Source organism: Macaca fascicularis, chromosome 13 (genome assembly GCF_037993035.2).
Source record: "Macaca fascicularis isolate 582-1 chromosome 13, T2T-MFA8v1.1".
In the NCBI taxonomy this organism is placed as follows: domain Eukaryota; kingdom Metazoa; phylum Chordata; class Mammalia; order Primates; family Cercopithecidae; genus Macaca; species Macaca fascicularis.
The window spans coordinates 93034174-93061009 of NC_088387.1; the positions used below are offsets into that span (position 1 = coordinate 93034174).

Here is a 26836-nt window from a genome sequence, read left to right on the forward strand (position 1 = left end):
CTAATTTTTTGCTTTATTCTTCTGCTCTGTAATGCTCTATATTGTCTGTAATACAAAATCCACTTCCCCTTGCCATCAATATTAGACTTTTTATGACTATTAAAATTCATTTAAAAATTCATTTTAGGGTTTTTTTTCCCCCAAAGATACTGGATAGTAACAACCACCCTTCACAACAAGAACTGTCAGGGGCAGCCAATGTCATTAACACTGTTGACTGAGTTTCAAGCTGAATCTCAGAAGTCATACTAGAGAAAAGAACAAAAAGCATGGCATGAAGCTGTGCATATAATCTTAATATGATTCATCTCCATGTCGGTCTGATTTGTTATGTGAAAAATGATAATTAGTTCAGTCTTCAATAAGGTAAGTCTGTCTACTTGGAATAAAGTCATGAAGGGCTGGAACTGAAAGAACTTAACCTCCCTCAGATGGACACAGGCCAAGAACACAGCACTCGGATGGTTAAACCTTCTATGCTTTAGAAATGCCTAAAATTCAAATTCAGTACAGTATCCTGTACTCAGTTAGCTTGCTGAGTTCAGTTGATCCCAATTGGATTTTATGTAGCCAGCTGAAACAACTCTGACTAAATATCTAATCCTGAGACCAAATTCCTCCTGACGCAGGAGTCTATTGGGGCTACGGTGGCAACACACTCACATATCTAGGTTCATGAGGGATTTTAGAGCCAAACTTAAACCAGATTTATGAGCATTTAAAAAATGACACCAGTGATCCTTGGGAACAGATTATGTTTTCAGCTAACAGCCTCAATTTAAACACCTGAAATATCTTTAATAATTCAGAACGCCCTGCCCCTTCTCAGCACCACCATGACCACTACACTTGCCCTATTTGAAAGGTATAGTAAATGATGAAATTTGCTGCTGATTTATTGTCATGCACATTCTAATCTTTGGAAGACATTCTAAAAAGATAAAAGGAAAAAGCTTCTCCTACACCTTGATGCTGCTCTCAACAGAGAGCTATAAAACAAAGTTTCATTTGACCACACATAATGAAAGGATATTAATGTCAGTAATATGTGCCCCTCTACTCGAATTCCACCATGTAGACTTCCTCTCATAAAAAGGAGCATTAGCAAAAAAGTATGATAGAACATCTTTTTGCCTAAGCAAAAGCATCATATTCCGCTTATAATACAATCTTAACATGTCCTGCAAGTTTAACTTGTTCATCCTATACATAAACTTCATCAGGAATGTTTATTTTATATTCAAACAGCATGTGACACTGTTTGTAAATAAGGCCTATGTACCAAGGGATACTAAACAAATACTAAAAATATACATGATAACGTGAGTTTTGTATTAACCACTGTATTTGTATTATAAATAAGTGTAGAGAAGGGCATGAAAAAAATAAAAAATTAATTCTTCTATTGGCTTGCAATGTGGTAATGGATATTATATGTCTCTGAGTCATTCAGTCATTTGTTATTTTGATAACAAATATCCATCTGGTAAGTAATTAAAAAAACTAGAACTATTTCTCAATTAAGAATGATTTTAACACAATAGGCCTCTAGCTATTGGTTGATGTGGTTTAAATAATATTATCACACGTTCTAAATAGGTAGCCTCAAAATAAAACTCTGAAATAAAAACATCTAACACAGGCAGGCATGGTGGATCAGGCCTGTAATCCCAGCACTTTGGCAGGCTAAGGCAGGTGGATCACCTGAGGTCTGGAGTTTGAGTCCAGCCTGGCCAACATGGGGAAACCCTGTCTCTACCAAAAATACAAAAAAAAATTAGCTGGGCATGGTGGTGGGTGCCTGTGTAATCCCAGCTACTCGGGAGGCTGAGGCAGGAGAATCGCTTGAACCCAGGAGGCAGAGGTCGCAGTGAGCCAAGATCGCACCATGGCATTCCAGCCTGGGTGACAGATCAAGACTCCGACTCAAAAAAAAAAAAATATATATATATATATATATATATTTTTAATATATAAAATATTATATTTATATATTATATATATATAAAGTATTTTATATATATATATATAAAAATAAAATACTGGAGATCAACGTTATCCCCACTTGGGTATGATCCAGTTCATTCTCTCCACATTAGACCACACGTATTTCCACGTTCTGTACATTACCATCATATTAAAATAGGAATTGAAAGTTAGCACCAGGCAGAAGGGAAAGGGAGCTGACCCAGTTGGTCCTGCTGTGTCTTTCCTCCCCATTCCCTACTGCTGCACCACTCAGCATCTATTGTCTCTTACACGACACTCTTCAGGGGTAAGTTCGGGGCTCCTGGATTCAAACTTGTCCTCCTTCCTTCCATGTCTAAGAAAATTTACCTGTTCTGTGGCCTAGTCTCGCAAGGCCCCTTGTCTGAAGCTAGCTAGCTAGATAGCATATTTCCAACAATCAGTGGCCTTTACTGCCTTTGTTCACGCAACAAAACCGAGCGTCTACTAGGTATCAAGTATTATTCTAGGCGTTGGGGATAAAGTGGTGAACAAAACAGTCAAAAATCCACTCCTCAATCTAGTGAAGGAAGGAAGAAATAATAAGCAAGAAGCTGTAATCAGTAGTAAGCATGACCAAATGCTAAAGAGAAAATTAAAACATGAGAGGGGAACAAGGAGCTCTTGGGAGGAGGTGCCAGAGACTCACACCAAGATTACAACACCACGGTTCAGTCAGCAAACAGCTGTATCTCACCATTCTTACATACTTAAAAATATTCCCTCAAAATCACCCTAAATATAAAACAAAATATAAAAACAAAGTTTAGTAAAAGGCAGTTATTTCTATTTTCTAAATTCAAAGTGTTCCATCCTACACTAAATAAACAAGTGAAATCCTAACTGTAGAAATGTATTCTTTTCTTAAATGACTCACTATTCATCAAAACAATAATAGGAGGGTGGCTATGAACATACATTGTTGAGTAGAAAGCATGATACTTTTTAATATTCTTTATAGGGATAGGACAAACCCAAGCCATTACCATGAGGAAAAAGTTCAAAGCATATGTACCCTGAGTTACTGAGAAAAAGGAGAGTTGCAAATAGGGTAAATGACAAGATACCATTCCAAAACCACACAGCTTCCCTTTTTATTGATGCTCAAGAATTGAACTTTAAATGACATTTCATAAGCAAAACACAAATGAAAACACCTAATTTGCATGTATAATATATGTAAACATACATGTTATATGGACTTAATAATCCTCATCTAAATATAAAGAAAACTGGTTCTTTGACCTCAAAAATAAATTCAACGTTGGCATTACTGTTTTTAACTTATAGTGTTTTATATTTAACAGGAAAAATCATGAATAACCAAGTTTGGTGTGGTCATGGATTTCATGTTAAGGTATAAATAGAGTTTTTAAGAAATAATCTGTATAATAAAATAAGTTTACTTTTGAATCGCAGTACAGTCATTTCCTTCAATCAATAAAAATATTCCTTGATTACAAAGCAGCCTTATTTTGCAAATGTATTTCAGGAAAATAGCTCTAGCAATATTTGAAACACCACACTATTTTAAAAAGGCAGCGAAGTGACAGAATTTAGATTTAAAATAGTATATTGCAAAATAGTTCAACATATTATTTCTAAGCACAAGGCAAGCTCCATTCTGAAGGATACTTTTTAATCTTATAAAGCAAACTGTTCCAATATTTCTGTGGTAAAGTCTAAATATTCACAATAAAAGATGAATCTTTACACAGACAGGACATTAACTTCAATATGTAACCACAATGCAAACATTTTACATTATGACATCACTCTAATATGAAGCTTAGTTTAACATGTGCTCAAGAAGAAAAATAAAAACAGTACAGTTCTGTAGCTTTGTAACAGGCTGAACTCTGCAACAATTCGAGAAATAAAAACAGCAAACCCAACACCAGTTCTATGAGTAATAAAACAAAAAAAATCCAGATATTATAAACATTTAAGTAAATAACTAATACATCCCTCCTAATATATCTTTATTTGCTCTCTTCTGTTAAATACGTTTTTTAAAATGTTTCTCATATCTCAGGAGGAAAGGACGGTAAATTCTTCACAAAGATAAAAGTGCATCATGTTTTAAAAGTGCTTCGTGTTTATGTGTTACAAACATATCCAATAAGGAAGTAAGTTTGTGCAAAAAAATCTAATTACCACTTGAATTCATAAACCTTAATCATGGGTTTTTGTAGTTCATCCAGATGAAGCAGTCAAGCAGCAGAAGAAAAATCTGAGATTAGACATTTTGTATAGAGGAAAGAGCACTGGGCCACAAGTGAGGAGACCCACATTCTACTCTTAGCTCAGTTAACCAACCAGTTAGTGACCCCAGGTAAGACGGGCTTCCACTTCCGTATTTGGCAATGGACAAGAAGCAGAGCTGCAGAGGCTCTGAGGCCCCTTCCAACCCCAAAATTATCATGTATCTTTAGACGAGGCATTTCTGAAAGGGCAAATAATTTTACCAAAATATAAAAATACATACTAGTCATCTAGTTACTATTCACTTATTGGACTTATTAGTAATAAAGCACAGAAAGAAAGAAAAATTCCAAAAATGCTTGACCAAAAAAAAGGTCATGTGAACATTATTCGTAACCAAAGCTAGAGAAACCCTTCGCAATTATGGCGCTAAGAAAAATCCAATAGGTTTGTGCAAAACAAAAACAGAATAAGCAAAGAAATGTAACAGCTGGTCACCTGATGGCACTTTTTCTTCCTGAGTCCCAGAATTTTCTTGGGACCTAAAGCTTTAATCGGTACTTATTTTGAAAATTGCTTTAAAAGAACCATGATTCCCCAGAGTTCATATTCATGGCTTTGTAAAGAACTCTCTCTGAATTGTTATAATGGTTTTTAAGAAGATAACTATATTTTCAAAATTTAAATATGGCTAAATAAAGTAAACCATTTACCATGGACTCTTTATTTACACCAAAAAAAAAAATATATATATATATATATTCGAGCTTATTTAATATATTAGAAGCTTAACTCAACAATTCTCATCCACAAGCTTGGACCCATTAATTCCCCGATAGGTCACTCTACTCGGTCGAACTAAGACTCCATGGTTCGGCTTACAGGTGAAATAGCGCTTGTCGCCCACTGACCCATCATTTTTTCCCTTAGCGCTTCGGAGCTCAAGTCCAAGCCAGATACCTGAAGCAAAGTCAGTGGGGCCCACGTACCTAACAGTACCCATCTCGTTAGAGCTCGTGAGCAGGACCTGAGACCCCTCGTGCAGCTTCACGCTCCCTTCAATGCCGCCTGCAGGGGGAGTGCTGCTCCAACTGCGACGCAAAGCAGCTTTCGATCTGTGCGGAAGGGAAAAGTGGGGAAAATTCTTTAGTGCTGAAGATTACTGTGATTTTCACATAAAGAAAGACGACAGCCATCATTTCCTGATATCATTTCCACTGCCAGATGCAGAATTCATTCATTCAGTTCCCAAAAGAGAATACTTTATGGTCACAACTTGATTTTCAAATTTTAAATAGCAGTTTTAGAATATGCAGTTGACCCATGAACTACACAGGTTTGAAGTATGTGGGTCCGCGCATACACGGAGTTTCTTCTGCCTCCGCCACCCGGGACAGCAAGACCAACCCCTTCTCTTCCTCCCCCTCCTCAGGCTGCACAAAGTGAGGAGAATGAAGATGAAGATCTTTATGATGATCTGCTTCTACTTAAGGTATAGTAAATATATTTTCCTTATGACTCTTTTTTTTACTTTATTGTAAGAATACAGTACACACTACATGTAACTTACAAAATATGTATTAATCAGCTCTTTATGTTATAGGTAAGGCTTCCAGTCAACAGTAGGCTATCAGTAGTTAAGTTCTGGGAGAGTCAAAAGATATACACTGATTTTCAACTGTGCAGGCAAGCAGGGGATGGCACTCCTAATGCCCGCACTCATTACTCAAAGTTCAACTGTACTTTTGTTTAACATTTTAAAAGTTTTTGTCTTTGCGCTATTTTAAGACTACCCTATTCTGGATTTAAGATTTCATTTGCCATATATATGTGTGTGTGTGTGTACACATATATATGTGTATGTACACACACATACACATATATATGCTTTCAGTAAAATAGCAATTAGAAAAAATACACTTATACCTAATTAATTTCTACCAGTATTATCAAATAAAGCAAAAAGAAAGAATCTAGTATTTTGGCTGTTTTAATTGCTATCAATATTATCAAATAAAGCAAAAAGAAAAGAATCTAGTATTTTGACAGTGTAGTAAATTTATTTTTTGTTCACTCGAAAAAAATATTTTTTCATATGAAAACAAATTTCAAAAACTGTAAATCTACAACTTTGGAAATATCTATACATATATGCACATATGTTCTATGTATAAACTCCAGTTACAGTTAAAAGTTTAGCACCCTCCCAGCCACTAACACTAATGAGGGTCTGAGGTGCCTGGAGCAGCTGCCTCTCCTTCTCCCTACAACATAACATTCCTTACAATGTGCTAGAACGTCTCCTAGCACTCACCACCACCACAACCTGATAATGAGGCATGGGACTCCCCAGTGCACTCACCCAAGGCCTCAAGGCCATATTGCCCCAGAGCTGCCTGCACTGTCCACTGGAAGTAACTGACCCTGATATTCACCCACAACAGAAACATGACCAGAGTCTTGTTGCCCCCTGGGCTGAGACCTTCCAAAACGGCAAGAAACCACCAAAACTACCTGGAGCCTTCCATCCTCTATCCCATGCCACCCCCCTCCAAAAGAAACCCTTCTCCCTACCCCACAGGAGATTCAACACAGAACCTGTTACTAAAACTACACAGGAGCTTGTTGTGAACAGAATCTGGGTCTTATTTCATATTTCATTTCATTTTCTATATTTTTAATACACTGTCACATACAATGTTTCATTTGCTCCTATTAACCACCCTGCAACAAAGGAAGATGACTAATTTTAATGGATAGGAAAACTGAGGCTCAGAGATTTATTCTAAGCCACATCTGCAAGTACGTGATAGAATTCTAATTAGAAAACAGTCTTAAATTATTCACATGTCAAATGCACAAATAATAAATTTACTGAAGAAACATGTAATACCTGTAAGAAAAAGCATAAATCTTTACTGAAGAACACACATGGAGGAGCTCTGTTACTAAACAGAAATGTATATAGGTTAATCCTCCCCAAATGGATATTTTTTGTAACCTGACAAAATTACTGTAATTTTCACAGGAATAATGACAATAGCTATCACTTCCTGAACACTTAGTAGGTACCTAACACTTCACATACGTTATTTCTTTTGATCTCACCCAAACCAGTGAAGAGGGGATTATTACACCTCCTTATAACGGAAGAAGAATCTGAGGCTCAAAAAACTTAAGCTATGTGCCTAAGGTCAGAGAGATGAAAAGAGCAAAGACGAGGCTCAGATCCATGGCTGCATAAGCACAAAGGCCAGGCTCTCTTCACAAACAGAATGGGTACTGGTAATTAAGAAAAGGTTGAAAAATAATGAGGCAAGGTTTACGCTGCCATTAGGTTAAATTATAAAGTTAAAACAGTTAAAATAATGTGGCTCTGGCATAAGAATGTAGTTTTAAATGACACAGAAAACATATTTTAGAAAAATGAAACACACACATAATTATTTTACATGTGATTAAAAACTTCAAAGCAGTGAAAAAGAAGTGAACATGGAATTAGAAGTGCTGTAAAAATTAGCTGAGACAAAGGCTATGATTCTCACCACTCCTCCACATTAAAATTAACTGCAAATAAAGACCTTTAATGCATGAACTGAAAACAGAGCCAGGCACAGCAGCTCACGCCTATAATCCCAGCACTGTGGGAGGCTGAGGCAGTCAGATCACTTAAGGCCAGGAGTTTCAGACCAGCCTGGTCAACATGGTGAAACCCTGGCTGTACAAAAAATATAAAACTTAGAGGGGCACAGTGGCAGGCGCCTGTAATCCCAGCTACTCGAGAGGCTGAGGCACGAGAATCACTTCAACTCAGGAGGCGGAGGTTTCAGTGAACTGAGATAGTGCCACTGCTCTCCAGCCTGGGTGACAGAGTAAGACTCATCAAATAAATACATAAATATTGAAAAACACTCTCACATACATATATGTAGAGAAAGAGACAGGAAGTATTGGGGAAGGTGCAAGGAAGGGGAGAGTTCAATACATGTTTTACAAGTCTGGCATCTATTACAAGTTAAATTCTGATTTTTTTCATTTATTATTGTGAATAAGTTTTTGTAACCTGACAAAATTACTGTAATTTTCACATGAATAATGACAACAGCTATCACTTCCTGAACACTCAGTAGGTACCTAACACTTCACATACGTTATCTCTTTTGATCTCACCCAAACCAGTGAAGAGGGGATTATTACCTCCTTATAACGGAAGAAGAATCTGAGGCTCAAAAAAATTAATGAAAAAAAAACATAAAAATGTTTTCATATCACGGCACAGTCTTTAAAAACATTGCTAAAGTAACGCGGAAGGAAGCTATTAAAGAATATGGGAATATGAGCATGACATACAGGGGGAAAGCTTTGAAATGGGTATATGGAATATGATTCATTTCCCTTTGCTTAAAAATTCAGACACATGGTCGGGCACGGTGGTGCACACCTGTAATCCTAGAATTTTGGGAGGCTGAGGCAGGTGGATCACCTGAGGTCAGGAATTCGAGACCAGCCTGGCTAACATGGTGAAACCCCGTTTCTACTAAAAATACAAAAAATTAGCTGGGCATGGTGGCACGGGCCTGTAATCCCAGCTACTCGGGAGGCTGAGGCAGGAGAATCACTTGAACCCAGGAGGCGGAGGTTGCAGTGACCAAGATCACACCATTGCACTCCAGCTGGGGCGACAAGAGTGAAACTCCCTCTCAAAAAAAAAAAAAAAAAAAATCAGACACATGCATTAGGAAAACAATTGGAAAAGTATATACCAAATGCTAACAGTGATAATCTCATCTAGATATCAACATTACAGATGACCTTTTTACATTTGGTTTTTCTTAATTTTTCAAATATTATACAACTTTCATAATCAAAAAAGCTTTTAAACAAACAAGCAAATAATGGATTCAGCATCTAAACCAAAAATTAATGGCTTGGGTAAACACTTCACATTCTAATAAGAATGATTTATCTGATTCAAGGTATGTCAAAGCTCAAAAGCCAGAGAATTGAGACACTGAGAATTGCGGTATGTTTGAGAGCTCCGTTTACTCATTCAAAAACATGTATTGGCCACCTATGAAATGGCAGGCATGGGGCTACGCTCTAGGTATTTGTACAGAACAGTCAGTAAAATGTTACAAATACGGTAATAAAGACTGTATACAGCACGGAAGAGGAAGGCGTTTCTCCTCCCTTAAAGCCTCAGGAAAGACACGTTAGTGGGGAAATGGCATTTCTGCCAGCTTGAAAGATAAGCACACAGAAAAGGAAATGCAGAGATTGTCGTCTGAGAAAAATATATATATTACTTTCTTTTGTTTTTTGAAACAGAATCTTGCTCTGTCACCCAGGCTGGAGTGCAGTGGAGCAATCTAGGCTCACTGCAACCTCCACCCCCCAGGTTCAAGTGATCTGCCTCAGCATCCCAAGTAGCTGGGACTACAGGTGCCTGCCACCATGCCCAGCTAATTTTTGTACTTTTCTTTTTCTTTTTTTTTGAGACGGAGTCTTGCTCTGTTGCCAGGATAGAGGGCAGTGGTGTGATCTTGGCTCACTGAAACCCCCGCCTCCCGGGTTCAAGCGATTCCCCTGCCTCAGCCTCCTGAGCAGCTGGGACTACAGGTGCAAGCCACCACACCCAGCTAATTTTTTGTAGTTTCACAGACACAGGCTTTCACCATGTTGGCCAAGATTATCTCGATCTCCTGACCTCAAGTGATCCTCCCGCCTCGGCCTCCCAAAGTGTTGAGATTATAGGCATGAGCCACTGTGCCTGGCCAAAATATGTGTTACTTTTTATATTCCTGAAAAGCATACAGTTTAGAGAACTGCAATCACCTGTGAGGATATTACCATGAAACAAAAGTCAGGGAAACACAGGAGCCAATCATGTAGGTCTCTGTATGCTGGGCCAATGAAACTGGACTTCATTCTGTGTTTGAGAATTCGAAAGCTTTAAGGGACAGGTAGAAAACAAACCCAAGCACATGATGTGAGAGGCCAGACCTGTGGCAGACAGGATCATACGAGTTCCGCCTAAAGACAATCAAATTTGGGCTGACCAAACCATGCCAGTGAGCCAGATTCCACAGACAGGACCCAGTGAGGATCTTTGAGCAAGCCCTGCTGATAACATGGAGAAGAGCTGAAGCGAGTTAGTAACGATGGGACAGGAGACAGATCCCAGGCGGGATGGAGACATCCGCAGAGTGAAGGAGAATGGATGCCTCATGCCTATCAGGTCCCTGTGACCTGATTTTACCTGTGTGGTAAAATCTCAAGCTAATTCTTGGCACTGGACATACAGTGTTCTGAAGACAGAGCTGCTTCCCTCCCCCTTTCTGCCATGTCTTCCTCGGGATGAAACGTATTCCTCACTACCATTTCTGTACGTGATCTAGAAAAATCTTGTTTTCTCACAGAAAGGGCATGGGGGGACTGTTCCTTCCCCTCTCCCAGCTTGCTTTCACTCGTAGGGGCCACATGTGTCCTCCAAGACCTTCAAGTTTCTACCCAAGAACGTCCATCATCTCTGACTCGATTCTCCACATTTCTTCTCAAAGTATCATTTATTTCCATACAAATAAGCTAGGAAATGGAGCAGAGTTGGATGAATCTCAAGAAACGCACTTTCTCAACACATGTGCCTCAGAACACACCACATCTCCAAGTTAACAACAGCACAACACGCAATCAACTCTGGCCCCTTAGCAGAAGGCCATCGAGCACTGCCCTGTTTCCCTCACCCCTAAGAGCAGGGACAAATGTCCTAGTGCCTGCCAGCACCTGAAACCCTTTCTTTTGTTCCTGAGAACAATGATCACCAAACATTTTGGTTGCACACATTATGAGTAAAAACAGATAAATAAATAACGTAAAAAGTTTACTCTCGGCCAGGTGTGGTGGCTCACGCCTATAATCCCAGCACTTTGGGAGGCCAAGGTGGGTGGATCACCAGGTCAAGAGATGGAGACCATCCTGGCTAACACGGTGAAAACTCGTCTCCACTTAAAAAAAAAAAAAAAAAAAAAAAATTAGCAGGGCATGGTGGCAGGGCACCTGTAGTCGGGAGGCTGAGGCAGGAGAATGGTGTGAACCTGGGAGGTGGAGTTTGCAGTGAGCCGAGATCACACCACCACACTCCAGCCTGGGCAACAGAGTGAGACTCCATCTCACAAAAGAAAAAAAAAAAGTTTATTCTCTATGCTCAATAAAAGTATATTTTTAAGGTACTAGTGTTAACCTGTATAAATATTACTAAAGCTTTTTTAGTTTTAGAGAAAACAGGGAAGTACTGATATTTCCACCTCACGTCTGCAGAGCGCCTTGTGTATAACCATACCTGCTGTATAATTCCCAGGGCTCAGATTGTTTTCTCCTTCCCTTGCTTCTCTGTATCATGTTCTTCCACTCACCAGCATCTCGACACTGATTTGGATACCTCTCTCCCTTCAGAATCCTTTATTTCCTGGTTGTTTCTTCTTAACAGCTTCTTCCATTCTGCCTAGGAACTCTTGAATATCTTCAATAAACTGGGAGCATAAACTGACTGCCCTTAAACTCTTTCAGCTACTCAAGCAAGAAGACCAATTTCAAAATTCTCAAAATTGGTGATGGTTTTGAGGAAGGGAGAAAAACAGCCCCACCCAACCCTCTCAACAGTACCTAACAGTCCTTAGGACCAGCCAGGCTTCTCCTGTGAAATTTCAGACCTCTGCGAAGCTTGCCAATACCTTCATGCCAGAAGGTAAACAAATGACCTGCCTGTCCCCGGTGGGACATCAAGTTCTAGCCTTTGGGCTCTAATTTCTGGTGGCTGCTAGGGTCCCACTACTTAAGCAAGCATGTGTACTTCCCTAAGCAGCTAAGTCTTTTCCCCCAGGGTATTATTCATAGATTAACCGGCAGCATTTTAAAAAAAGAACCTCTAAACCTAATCAGTCTGGAAGAGCCTCGTATTGCTCTAAAGTGAAAAAGCTTCAGAAAACCACTGGGGAGTAGTAAAGTGGGTCTGGGGGAGATGAACAAAAATGAAAAAGAGCAAAGGGCATTCTCTCTACAACAAAACAAAACAACAAAAGGCTTTTGTGAGCAATATACTCTTAAGAGGAATTGGGAGCATTTTTCAAAATAACTGGTAAGATTACACCTTACATTTCTTTCATGTATCACTGGCAATATTAAATCAAATCTCTGATTACTTAAGGAGAGTTTAAAAGCAATCCGCCCTACTTAATGAAAAGACAATATGTAAATTCCTCTAACTTTTATTAACAGTTCTAACCTCTATGAAGATAAAATATATGCAGTGCACTAGTTTTAGTCACTGATGACATTTTTAATTGCGCTTGCAAAGGAGGGAGGAAGAACTCTTCTCAATACACTCATCACACCTTTTCTCCTACGTGTTAAAACTCTACCAAGCGATGCAAAAGATACAGCACTCCACTTTTCTTTCTTCACAGAATCCCATCATGTTCATCTTGAAAGGCGTTTTTCTAAATCTTCTTAATACTTACTTGGCAAAAGCATTTCTTCTGTTAATCTCCTTTTGGGAAGAAGCAGAAGTCGTGCTGAAACTTCTCCTAAAACCTAAATATGAAAGTTGGGGTTAGAAGAGGAAAAATATAAGCTTTCAGTTCTTATTTAAAATGGTATTTTATCACTTCTTCTATAGATGTTCTATTATATTAAATGTTTCTTTCAAAACAGAAAGCAGGCCGGCACGGTGGCTCACACCTGTAATCCCAGCACTTTGGGAAGCCAAGTGGGAAGACTGCTTGAACTTAGGAGTTCAAGACCAGCCTGGGCAATAGAGTGAGATCCTATCTCATTAAAAAAGAAAAGAAAACAGAGAAGGTAAGTATACAGAATATAATGGTAGTTTAGATTTCTTAACAAATTTTCATCTTTACCTTCATGATCAAACTATACGCATAGATGAATAAGTGAAGAGCATGACATTACATTTGGATAATTTCATTATAAGATTTCTTAAAAATCAAATAAAATTGAATTACACATTTATAAAGCTGATTATTTTTACTATCAAATGTGACAATCTTGATAATCATACAAAAAAGAAAAAGATAAAATGGTTTAAAGATACAATCATTCATAAAACATTGAACAATTAACTTCAGAGCTTTTGATTGTTGGCATCTCCAAATAATACAACAGAAACAAAAACACTTCACAACAGGTAAATTTTTAAAAAGATGTTTTTAAAAAGAAACAAGACTTCCAGCCTGGCCAGTTATGGCAGACCAGATGTGCTAAATGAATCTTTTGATTGACACAATTTTAGTTTAAAACTATAATTGTTAAAAAATACTATCGAGCTGACACAAAAGGCACAATTTCAAAGAGGCTAAAAACAAAAAAGAGAAACCATCAGAGTCCCCCAAGCACCAAAGGACCTGGGCTTTCACCTTACTGGCTGCACAGGAGACAGGGAAGGAAATAAAGCCTAGGGCCTCCAAATGGAGTCTCACAAAAAATTCTTGGTTAAAGTGAGGATCCCAAACAGCTCACTCTCAGTGCAAGGTGAAATGAGAAACAAAACACCGTTCAGATTAAGACAAAGGAAAGTCACTTATGTCAACCTTAATCCTCAGTAAGAGACAAAATTTTCTCCCCTCAGAATTTGTTACCATGAATGAAATTCATGTTATCTGCAAAAATATGTTGCAGAGACTATAAATTAAAGTGTCCCAGGTTGGCAGTGCCTCTAGGCAACTGGCACAGGTAGATATAATCTTGTCTGGAGGCATCTACACAGGCCTCAAAGAATTTTTATATATAAAATTCTGAGTAAAACAAGCATCTCACAAGAATAAATTACAAAACTCACAAGGAAAGAAGGCAAACCATAAGTTAGTCTCAACAGAAACAGATGGCAGAATCCGACTCACAAAGGCTTTAGATACTGAATTATTTAACACAAAATAAAAGATAATACTTTAAATATTTAAAGACATAAAAGAAAAATTTGAAAATATGGGGAAAGAATTGCAATGGTAAGTTGCAAGCAGATTTGAAAAAAGAAAAAAAAGATAATCTTTACAATTTTAAAACTTTATGGCTGGATTAAGCAGCAGAATAAACATAGCTGAAGAGAGAATCAGGAAACAGAATGATGGGTCTGAAGATATCCAAAATGTAGTCTAGAGTGACAAGTTGTGAGAAATATGAGGGAGCATGCGAAAGAAAATGAGAAGGTCCAACATACTACTAAACAGAGTTTCAGAAGGAGCTAAGAAAGATAATAAAGGAGAAACTATTTTAAAATTATAAGAATTGTAAATAATTGATCAACTCCCAGATACAGAAAAATCCATAATGCCAAACAAAAAGGATAAACAAAAAGGAATCTCTACCTAGACATATCATAGTGAAACGACTAATATGAATTAGTTAGACTCACAGATGACGTCTCATCAACAATGACAGAAGCCAAAAAACAGCACAATACTGTCAATATGCAAGGGGAAAATATCTTTCAACCTAAAATTCTACACCGAGTAAAATTATCATTGGAAAAGACAAAAAACAAAGAGTTTGTTACCCAACAGACCCTTTCTAAAAGAAATTTTAAAGAATATACATGAAATTTTAAAAATGATCCCAAGTAGAAATTTTGAAGGTTAATGAGTAAAGATACTGGGAAATATGAGAGTAATGAGTAAAGATACTGGGAAATATGAGAGTAATGTTACAATATAAAACTACTACAATAATGTCAAATTTATAGGAGAAATAAAATATAAACTGGACAACTCAGTTTCTAATTATTTTCTATTATTTGAGAAAGGATAAAAATCATTAACTTCAGACTTTACCAAGTATTAATGCTAAATTATCTACAGTAATTACTAAGAAGCATCTTCATAGACTATAACTTCTACATAAGTAGAGGGAGTAAACAGAATTAAAAAAAAAAAAAAAAACAGAGGGTGGGATATATAGCCAGAATAAAGTCGAGAAATAAAAATCACTTATTAAGTACAAAAAAGTGAATAGAAAACAAATAACAAAAATAACATCAGTGTATATCAGTAATTACAATAAATGCAAATGAGTAAGACTCTCAGGTTAAAAGAAAGATTGTCAGACTTTTTTATAAAAGTAAAACCTGTAGGGACATGGATGCAGCTGGAAACCATCATTCTCAGCAACCTATTGCAAGAACAGAAAACCAAACACCGCATGTTCTCACTCATAGGTGGGAACTGAACAATGAGATCACTTGGAGACAGGAAGGGGAATATCACACACCGGGGCCTATTGTGGGGAGCAGGGAGGGGAGAGGAATAGCATTAGGAGATATACCTAATGTAAATGACAAGTTAATGGGTGCAACACACCAACATGGCACATGTATACATATGTAACAAACCTGCACGTTGTGCACATGTACCCTAGAACTTAAAGTATAATAGTAATAATAATAAAAGAAAAACCTAACTATATTCCATTTAGAAATATTCTAAAAACACAAGAACATAGAAAGGTTACAAGTCAATGGACAGAAAAAGATATATTAGGCAAATACTTAACTAAAAGAACGCTGGTATAAGATAAAAAAATATATTATTACGAAAGCAATACCATTTACATTAATGCCAAACAATTAAATACATAGGTATAAATCTAACAAAATATGTACAAAGTCTATATAAGGAAAACTATAAAACTCTGATGGAAGAAGTCAAAGAAGATATAAATAGGGAGACAGTCCATGTTCATAGGTAAAAAGACTAAATATTAACATGTCAGTTCTTCCCAACTTGATCGATATAGTCAATGCAATCCCAGTTAAAATCCCAGCAAGTTATTTTATGGATATTAACAAACTGATTATGAAGTGTATATACACAGGTGAAAGGCCCAGAATAGCCAACACAACACTGAAGAAGCAGATCAAAACCAGAGGACTGACACTACTCAACCTGAAGAATTACTATTAAGCTACAGTAATCAAGACAGTGTGGTACTGGCAAAAGATTAGACAAATAGATCAATGAAACAGAACAGAGAGCCCAGAAACAGCCCCATATAAATTAGTTAACTGATCTTTGAAAAACGAGCAAAGGCAATTCAATGGAAAAAAAGACAGTCTTTTCAACACATAATACTCCAACAACTGGACATTCTCATGCAAAAAAAAAAAAAAATCTAGATACAGACCTCACATCTTACCCCAAAATTAACTCAAAATGGATCATAGATCTAAGTATAAGACACAAAACTATATAACTCCTAGAAGATAACACAGGACAAAAATCAGAGTGATCTTGGGTTTGATGATGACTTTTAGATAAAACACCAAAGCACAATTCATGAAATGAAAAACTGATAACTTGTACTTCATTAAAACTAAAAGCTTCTGCTCTGTGAAATACACTGTTATGAGAATGAAAAGACAAGCCACAGACTGGGGGAAAATATTTGCAAAACACATGTCTGATACATGTTTGGTATTCAAAATATACAAAGAACAATAAGAAAATAGCAAACAGAATTTAAAAATGAGCAAAAGATGTGAACGGGCACTTCATCAAAAAAGATATAGCATACCATTGTTGGGACATTGTTGTACGCTGTTGGGAATAAGCAGTACTACAGCCATCATGGAAAAACAGGATGGAGGTTCTTCAAAAAACTAAAAATAGAACTATCATAGAATCCAGCAATTCCACTGCTGGTATATAACCAAAAGAAAGGAAATCAGTACACTGAAGAGATAGCCGCACTCTTATGTTTATTGCAGCACGATTCCCAACAGCCAAGATATGGAATCAACCTAAGTGTCCACCAGTGGATGAATGGAGAAAGAAAATATAGTATATGTACACAGTGGAAGAGTATTCCACCATAAAAAGAATGAAATCCTGTCACTTGCAGCAACATGGATGGAACTGGAGGTTAAGTGAAATAAGCAAGGCACAGAAAGACAAATATCACACGTTCTCACTCAGGTGCAGGAGCTAAAACAGTGGATCTTGTGAAGGTAGAGTGGAATGATTAACATCAAAGGCTGGGAGGGGTGTATGGGTGGGAAGGGGGATAAAGAGAGGTTGGCTAATGGGCACAAACATGCAGTTAAATAGAAGGGATAAGTTCTAGTATTCAATAGCACAGGGGGAAAATTATAGTTAATAACTTATTGCATATTTCAAAATAGCTAGGAGAGAAGAATTATAACATTCCCAACACAAAGATCGATGTTTGAGGTGATAGATATCCCAATTACCCTGACTTAATGATTACACATTGTATATGTGCATAAAACTATCACATGTACCCCGAAAATATGTACAACTATGATATGTCAATAAAAAATTCAAAAAAAGAGATGGCACATAAACATATGAAAAGATAGTCAGCATCTGTTACAGACTGAATTGTGTCCCCCAAAAACTCATATGCTAAAGTCCTAACCTCCTGGCATTTCAGAATGTGACTATATTTGAAGATAATTACGGTAAAATGAGGTCATATGTAATTGGAGGTAATTAAGTTAAATGAGGTCATATGGATGGGCTCTAATCCAACGTGACTAGTGTCTTTATGATGAGGAGAGTGCGACACACACACACACACAATGAAAAAGACCACATGAAGACACCAGAGATAGAAGGCCATCTACAAGGCATGGAGAAAGGCCTAAGAATAAACCAAACCTGCCAACACCTTGATCTCAGACTTGTAGAGCCTCCAGAATTTTGAGAAAATGAATTTTTGTGTTTCAACCACCCAGTCTGTGGTACTTTGTCACAGCATCCCTAGCAACCAACACATCATCAAACATCTTTAGAAAATTCCAAATTAAAACACGAGGGAATTTCAAATTAAAACAACATACCTATTAGAGTGGACCATAAAATTAACCTCAACAATTATTCAAGGATTGGTATTATACAAATCATTCTTTCACAGATGGTTATCCGTGCAAAAGAAAAAAAGAAATTAGATCCTTACCACACACAAAATCAATTCTGAGTAAACTGACAAATGGGAAACACAAAAATATAAATCTTTTAGAAAACAACATAAGAAAATATCTTCATAATTTCAATTTTAAGAAAAGACTTCTTAAAACAAAAAGGGCAAATCATAACATGTTTTGCTATTTTGACTACAAAAAATTAAGGAGTTCTGCTAACCTAAAGACACCAAAAATAATAAATAAAAAGATTAAAAGACAAGTAACAACCTGGGCAAGATATTTGCCACACATGAAATTGACAAAATGTTTGTCCCCAAAATACACAAAGAAGCCTACAAATTAATAAGATAAAGACAAACCACCCCCTGAAAATGGGCAAGAAACTTGAACAGGTACTTCATAATACAGGAAAGGCATATGGCCTATAAGCATGAAAATAGGTTCATTCTCATTTGTAATCTAGAAAACGCAAATTAAAACCGTAATGAAATACCATTTAAGCCCTTCAGATAGGCAAAGACTTCTAAATCAAACAAGGTAAGTACTAATGAGTTGAGGAGCAGCAGAGGCTCCGGTTCATCGCAGATATAGTATGCAATACAGACAGACAGGCATTACCTAGGAAGGTGGAGGGCATAGGTATCCCATGCCTGGCAATGCTAGAGAAACTTCAAGTGTGCACAAGAATATAGTTTGTAATAGAAAAGAAACAGGATATAACCCAAATAACCATCAATTATGGAATGAATATTTTAATGGAATGCTAAATAACAAAATAGCAAACAACCAAAACTAAACACTTATTATTTATTGATATATCTATATATGGGTGATAAAAATAAAGAGAATCAAGGGAATAATTAATGTGCAATTCAAGACTCCTCCACCTGAGGATGGGGTATATGAAGAGGGAGGCAGATGAGATGATGAGGTACTCAGGGGTTTCTACAGATCAGGTCATCTTCTTCTTCAGCCACGGGATAGGTAACAGATGTCTGCTCTATTATTACACAAACTATACAAATACAGTTGATAGACCCTTTTGTATGCATATATACCTCACAATAAAAATTTTTCAATAAATGAAAGCAAAGAAATAACGATTAGGACCACAAAACTGTGTAGTCTTACCAGGATAAGAATGATTCTGTTTATTTGAAGAAATTTCTGAAAGGGTATCCAGGGAATCTGTTACTCTATGAATAAAACAAAGTACACCTCGTTAGAAGTAGCTGGTTTTCAGGTTTAAGACTGGCTATCAACTAAGTTTTTCACCCCAATTGTAGTCATTCATTAGACAAATATTTATGGAGTGTCCATTATAAGCCAGGAATGAGCTTCCATCTGGCATGGAAGAAAAACAATAATTAAATAGAAGAGGTTCTCACTATCCAAAGATAATTAGTGTAGAAAAAAATTCAAGTGAATTCACCTAAAATATGGACCTGAATTTATTTCTTTGTAACTTCATCTTCAAAGGTGAAACTAAAAATATGAAAATATGTTTATTTTATATTAAACTTAACAAATGTTAGATTAATACTGTGAAAAAGGCACTAATTCTTAAATTGAAAGAAAAATACATTGGCTGAGTTTGTGTGAGTGATTTTTCTGGTAAAACTATATGACTAATACAATTCAACATCTTTTGCTTTATATTTGACTCTAAGCCACAATCATAAAGGTCACTTTCCCGATGGGTTTTCCTTCATTTTTTGATATTCAAATCATTCTTTATTTTTAAAAAGTCAATCCTGACAGGCTCATTTTCTTTCAACTGTTTAGTGACCTCAATCTGGAAAGCCGTCATTTGTCAATCACTTCCTCCAGCATATCTTATTACCATCAAGAAATCCTGCAACTCTTGCAATATTTGCAATTTCACGTTACAATTCACAGGCATCATTTTTACATGATATACAACATACCACAATGAGAGACTGATGGACACAAAGAATATGATTTTATGAAGAGGACGGATATTTGAATGAAGCAGTAACAGACAGTTGAGAGGGAGTGAATTCTAGAAGTAATCAGTTCATTAGTAGTAAGTGCCTAATAATAGTAAGAACTAAGAAAGTGAACACTATGCTAATGAAGATCACTTGAGCAATGTGTCTGTGTGTGTGTGTGTGTTTGTGTGTCTGTATGTGTGATTAACCTCGTGAGTTTTCTCAGAGTTTCTCTAAAGAAGTTTTGACTGAGTCATATATTAGCCAAAGAAAAAGGTATTAACTAGGTGAAAGTTGGGCAATAGTAGGTGGGTGTAGAAAGCCATCCAAGCAGAAAAAAATAATGTGTGCAAACATTCTGGGATAGTCCCTGGCTTAAAATTCTTCCATTTTGAAGATCAGTGGTATCTTGCAAGAGTCCCAGAGCTGGTTCAGATTAGAAACTCCTCAAAATCAGGGACCATGTCTGTTTTATTTGCTTATAGAATGCCTAGCACAGCATAAGTGCTAAAAGACACTTAATAGTATTTGATGATGATGAATGAGACAATCAGAAGATGACAGGAAGACAGCTGGATTGAGATAGCAGTTCATTTAGAGACAGCCCAATTTTTTTTTAAGCAGAGGGGGCTGCTTTTAAATGTACCACCTTAAAGAAAACCAAATAGAAGGCAATCAAAAAAAAAAAAAAAAAGTAAAAAACGTGTGCTGCAGAAACAAAGCAAGAAAGAAAAGATGAAACCATGAGAAAGTGGCTTTACAATGTAAAGGAGGGGGGAAAAGCTGTTACAGCATAAAACCACTGAACCAGGAATCAGATTGGATCAATATTTACTGTGCCTAAAATATGCCAAACTATGTACTCTGGGTAATCAAACATGACAAGCAGAATCCCAGTCCTCATGACTAGGAGACAGACAAAATTTCTAAGAGACTGCTGCAATGTTTTGATGAAGATATGCCCAAAGTAACATGAGAACACAGAAGACTGACTGGTGACTCAGCATGGATTTTACTCCCAAACCAATTATTTACAAGATATATGCCCTGAAGAAGGTCCCTGAAGCTCTTCTAACCATTATAGGGTTATCGTTAAGGGCATGCATGCTGATACCAGACTACATGGGTTCCAATCCCCAGCTGGGAGCACAGCACACGTCACCTCTTGTGACTTACTTTCCTCATCTACGGAACATGGTGCCTGCACCACAGGGTTACTGGAGAGCAGTAAACAGGTTAATATATGAAGAGCTCTGCAAACAGACCCCAGCATGTATGAGCACTATTCGTAGTTACTACTTCCTTTTCTTCATTTATAAAATAAATACAAAAAAAAAAAAAAAAAAAAAGAACAAACCATCTAAAAGCAAGGGCTTACAAAAAGAAAAATTACAAAATAACACACCCAGGCTGAGTCCAGCTCCTCGCCTAATTAGTTGTATGACTTCAGCTAAATCACTTATCTCTTTGAAACCTGTTTCTTCATTTGCAAAATGGGAATGATCCTAATAGCTTACAGCTCACAGGGTCTGGGGGAATTAATGAGGTATGCATCTAAAGTACACTGTACAGAGCCCACCCACTTACTAAATGCTCAACAAATATTTGTGATAGTTATTATTCTCCAGCTTACCTGATCAATATTTATTAGGATCAAATGAAACAACATTTAAGTGAAGATACTTTATAAACGACAAAACACTGTATGTTAAATTCTGTATCACCATAAATAAGAAGAAAATTACATCAAGTATATCACAGAAGGAAATTAATACTAAACAAATATGTAATGATTCACTAAGAAAAAGAAACTGAGGGAGAAATGGATGTAAAAACTTCAATTTGCCAGAAGATAGTCACAACAGTCTAGTTGTGAGGGAAAACTAGACAAGACTCCCAGATTGCGATCGTAGTTCTAGTCTCATGAATGTGATGATGCCATATATGTTATCTCTCATTTAAAGATTAGTCCCATTTCCCATCCACTCAAAGGCACACCAAGCGACTTCATCCAGAGCATAAGAGAAGCCATTTCACATAATGATATCTGGAATTTTATGAGGACTTTGTTTCCGCTCAACTTATTTTTTAAAACCAGATGAGGTGGTATGAAAGATACTATCTTAAGAAGAAACACCAAGGAGGTATATTATATAAAAATCCTTGAAGCTTCACTTCCCCCAAAGATCTACTGCTTATCTATTTTTGAAAACTAAAGAAATCAGAGGAAAAAGCCATTTTGGTTCCATTAGGTTTGTAGGAGAATGAATGGGGTGCCTGCTGGCAGGAAATTTAATGTAGTTAGGATGTGACTGAAGCAATCAGAGAGCATTTTTACTTTTGTTTGCGTGACAGATTAAGCTTGCTGCTCTCACTGTTCTTAGCTCCAAACGCCACTTCTAATAGCCTACACATACTCATAGGGTTTGCAAATGAGGAATAAAGGAGGTTTTTAAAATTGCAAATCCTCAGCAAAGCAAATTTAGCTTTCCATGAGCCTTCTCTCTGAAGGTGGTTGGTTAACCCCTTGAAAGAAGACATGAGCTATGATCAGAGCATGTCTTTAATATAAAATTCGTGTCTCTATTAACCACTGCAAATTACAAAAAGTTTCTGTAAATAAACATAAATTTCATTCTCTCACCTTTGCACCCTGGATGGGGGAGCAAATATTCCATATCTTGGAGAACAACTAAAATACTGCACACCTCCAACTGAACCATCATTCTTGCCATGGGGTTTTTCAAGCTCTATACCATACCAATATCCTAGAACATGAATATTGCATTTTAAAAGCATCTGTACTTTATCCAAAACTGTTATGCTACTATATAAAACCAAAGTCTAGGTGGTTTAACATTTCCATAAATGACCAAAATGAGGGAAGATCATGATACTCATTAAGATTTCAAATGATAAAATTGTAAACTCTGAAAATTCGAAAAGTGAACAGGCAAAACATTTTACAAGTATAATTGCAGAGTAGTACATTAAAGGAGGAAAATAAAATGCACAAACACAAATTTGGCAAGAATTGGCAACTGTGCAAACAGTATATGACCAAAATATATCTAAAAGCTGCAATGAAAAACCGTTCTTGACTTGGTAATATAGTGTGTTTCAGTGAAAGAAGTGAAACATAATATTGAGATTTAAAAATCATAAAATGAACACGTAATCTTTTCATCTTACCTAACATTAGAACACCACAAACAGCGCTCAAATAATTAAAGGACAAAAATATTATAGAAAATACCACTAGACATCATGGTGAGTGCTTTTTCTTTTATTTTTTCTACCCAAGATAAAAAGAAAAATCTTTTTTTACCTAAATGAAAAGGTTTAGGTTAGCTAATAGAGAGAATTATTTTAAAGACTTTTTGTATTTAAAAGGACCTACTACTCTGAAGGAAATAACAGGATTTCCTTTTCTAGAGAGCCTAAAATTAAAGTAGCAAGGTTGCTTTAAATGTGGTTTTACCCAATATAAGGTAAATGGACACATAATCCTAAAATAAGGATTTTCGAATTGAGGGTGCCTCAAGACCAATTAAAAGTATCTAATAGTCCATTTATTTGTGATTTAAAAGGAGCACACAGTAGTAATTGTATTTGGTCTCTTATAATCGGTATCGAGTAAAAATAGGGCATAGATATCAAGAAACTTATTACAAATTACAAAAATAGTGTTTCTTCTAGATTACTAGTTCAGAGAGTTAATTATATGCCTTCTAAAAAACCAACTCACAAGTTCTTAATACCTTCTAAAAAAACCAATTCACAAGTTCTTAATTTTTTTCCTCTATGTATAAAAAGATGATACCTGAGTCCATTTCCTAATATGTAATACAAGTAATGTCTACAAAACTATTGTTAAGCCGCACTAACGCTCTGAAAATAGGTCATCACATTTCCGAATGTCCTAAACCAGGTTAGTCTGGTTGCCACTGTTACTTCTCAGTGCTATAGTTACAATTTTCCAAGTTTTACTTGCTTCTGCCTTTTATGCTTTCCTATATAATTTTTGCATTTTCCCATTTTAATTGACCATATAATTACTAATGTTAACCATGTAACTCTTGGAAACATGTAACATACAGTAGAAATACATATGGCAAGTGTTAACGATAAAGACTACAGCTTGGCGGTGGTGTGGTACGGATATCTTCCCAATTAAATGTTAATTTTCTTTCCAAGGTGTCGCTGATAAAAAATGCTGATGAGACTAAATACGACCTCTCTCAAATCTAGATCTTACAACCTCCAAATACTGAAGATATTACCACTGTTCCGCAGCAGTGATTTATTTTTGATGCAACTACTTCCTTACAGGACAGAACGTTTTTAACAAAAAAGTTTCCACCTTTTATAATATTTGCTTACTACTTCCCAAATTTCTAAATGCTTTACATTATGAATTTAAAAATGGAAATCAACCTAAAATGAAGAATTATATCCAGAGAATCACACCATTCTACCTTGGTTTAATATCATCAGAGAAAGGGAACTCAAAAGATATGGTAATTGTAAAAAAAAAACCTACCTGTGGGATTAAGTTTTTGAATGCCATACTAAGTATATCCTAACTAATCTCAGTTACTACCTGGAGACCTAAGAAAGTCATGAATTATAAAACACCTAACTCAAATCAAGCAGCTGGCTTGCAATTAATTGTAAGTGGTATTAGTGAAACAAGATTGTGTTGGGAGACAGTCACCTACGGTCCTGTCATGTTTCCACATGTCTTACTGGTAGACTACTTTTGTTCTAGACTACCTTTTCATAAACGTCTGTGTAGGGGACAGCCCTGGAGGATAGAGATAGCATCTCCCACCAGAGCAAATGGCAGGCATGTGTACAATAAGATTTTACACATTCAGATTCAGTTTCCCTAAGTTCTGGGGTCCTCTCCTGGAACAAAAAAACACTGGCTGTGCAGGTGACACCTGGCTCACTCGCTCTCACCCTGTGAGAATTGGCACTAAGGGAATAGTTCAAGAAAATGCCGATACTCTGGCTACTGCTATGACTGTGAGTACTAGAGTGCTTTGTCTCAAACTTGTGATGACTCTAGTACTCACAATATCTTCCACCAACATCTATGAAACTGTGGCAGGCGAATTTGTTAGCTTGCAAGTAGGGTAAAATCTCAGATCCCTCATAGTTCTTGGCTAAATGCTACAAACTTTTTTTAAAAAATCAATGTTCTAGATAACCTTTTCCTAAAATACTGCAATGCCACCATGTGTTAAAATAGCATATTGCTATTTAAAATATACAAACTTGTTTTCGTTCAACCGACTTCTGTTTAAAATTATTAATCACTGACAATACAAAACAAAGTAATCCGGCCGGGCACGGTGGCTCACACCTGTAATCCCAGCACTTTGGGAGGCCGAGGCGGGCAGATCACCTGAGTTTGGGAGTTTGAGTCCAGCCTGGCCAACATGGAGAAATCCCATCTCTACTAAAAATACAAAATTAGCTGGGCGTGGTGGCACATGCCTGTAATCCCAGCTACTCGGGAGGCTGAGGCAGGAGAATCACTTGAACCCAGGAGACAGAGGTTGCAGTGAGCCGAAATCATGCCATTGCGCTCCAGCCTGGGCAATGAGAGCAAAGCTCCATCTCAAAAAAAAAAAAAAAATAGAAAGTAATCTTTACTTTTGGAAACACAATGTTAATTATAGATTGGAATGAATATATAAATACACAAACATGTATTTTTAAGAGCCCCCCAAAAAATGTATTTTGAGCCCTTTTGTGTGCTTTTCTCTGCGAGCCACTCTGATAAAAAGGTACACAGTTAACTCATTATTTACTACTTATTTTAAAGACTATCCTTAGCAAAAATCTAATCCTAAAATGTTTGCCTGTCACTTAGCACACCCAGCAATCAGTAGGAGTAAAACTGGAGAATGACAACTAATTTTTAACACTGACCATTTAAAACACAAGTGGCAAGAAAAAAATGTATGGGTAACCATCCACCTGAGTAAACACAGTCTGAGTGTTCATCATCGTTTCACATTTTCTGTGCTATAGCTGCCATCCATAAAAACTGTTCATCAAGATTTCTCTACAATTAAATTCTATTTACATGTAAAATTTTAAACCTTTTGTATTCTAAAGAATTCAAGTTAAGCAAATACGCAGATGAGTTACCTGGAGCGAAGTTTGTTGTCCCAAAGAACCTAATGGTGCCCAGTCTCTGTCCTACCACTAGCACTCTCTCTCCAAGGCGGAGCTCCCCCTCACAACGGCTATTATTTGCTGTAGATGTTGCTGAGGAATTCAAACCTGTTCAAGTCGGGGAGGGACACAGGGGCAGGGCAGGAAAACAGGAGAAAAAACAAAGGGAGAAAAACTCAAAAAGCACATTAGCCAAAAAAATCACACTAGGTATTCTAACTAGTCTAGTTAGTTGGTGATTTTGATATCTGATGCCTTTCATCACATAAGTCATCTACAGTCGTGTTTCTCACGTGTGAGGTCAAGTTACTCAAAGGAAAAGTGAAGAGTTTCCTGGGAAAATTACTGCCATGGGAAATTCACAAAACCTTATCCATGGTAAAGTACCAACTCTGCCAATATTGCCTGCAGCATTTCTACTAGAAGAGGGGTCACAGCAAACTGTTTCTGCAAAGAGCTGCACAGTAAATATGTTAGGATTTGCTAGCCATACCTCTGCCACAACTACTGAACTCTGCCGTTGCAGCATGGA

General features: G+C 36.8%; 1 protein-coding gene across 8 annotated transcripts in view; it reads right to left on the reverse strand.

Annotated features, from left to right (window-relative positions):
* Positions 1 to 3076: 3076 nt before the first annotated feature.
* CLIP4 (CAP-Gly domain containing linker protein family member 4) overlaps positions 3077 to 26836 on the reverse strand; it is a 68809-nt gene continuing 45049 nt past the window's right edge. For all 8 annotated transcript variants that reach the window (XR_012422520.1, XR_012422519.1, XM_065527234.1 and 5 more), the window contains 5 exons: positions 26278 to 26412; positions 22757 to 22880; positions 19292 to 19356; positions 12729 to 12801; positions 3077 to 5327 (listed from right to left, as the gene is read on the reverse strand). Coding sequence is in view for 6 of the 8 variants with exons in the window: in XM_065527234.1 (XP_065383306.1) it covers positions 5006 to 5327; positions 12729 to 12801; positions 19292 to 19356; positions 22757 to 22880; positions 26278 to 26412 (719 nt within the window). In the remaining 2 variants the exon portion in view is untranslated. The remainder of the gene's footprint in view (positions 5328 to 12728; positions 12802 to 19291; positions 19357 to 22756; positions 22881 to 26277; positions 26413 to 26836) is intronic.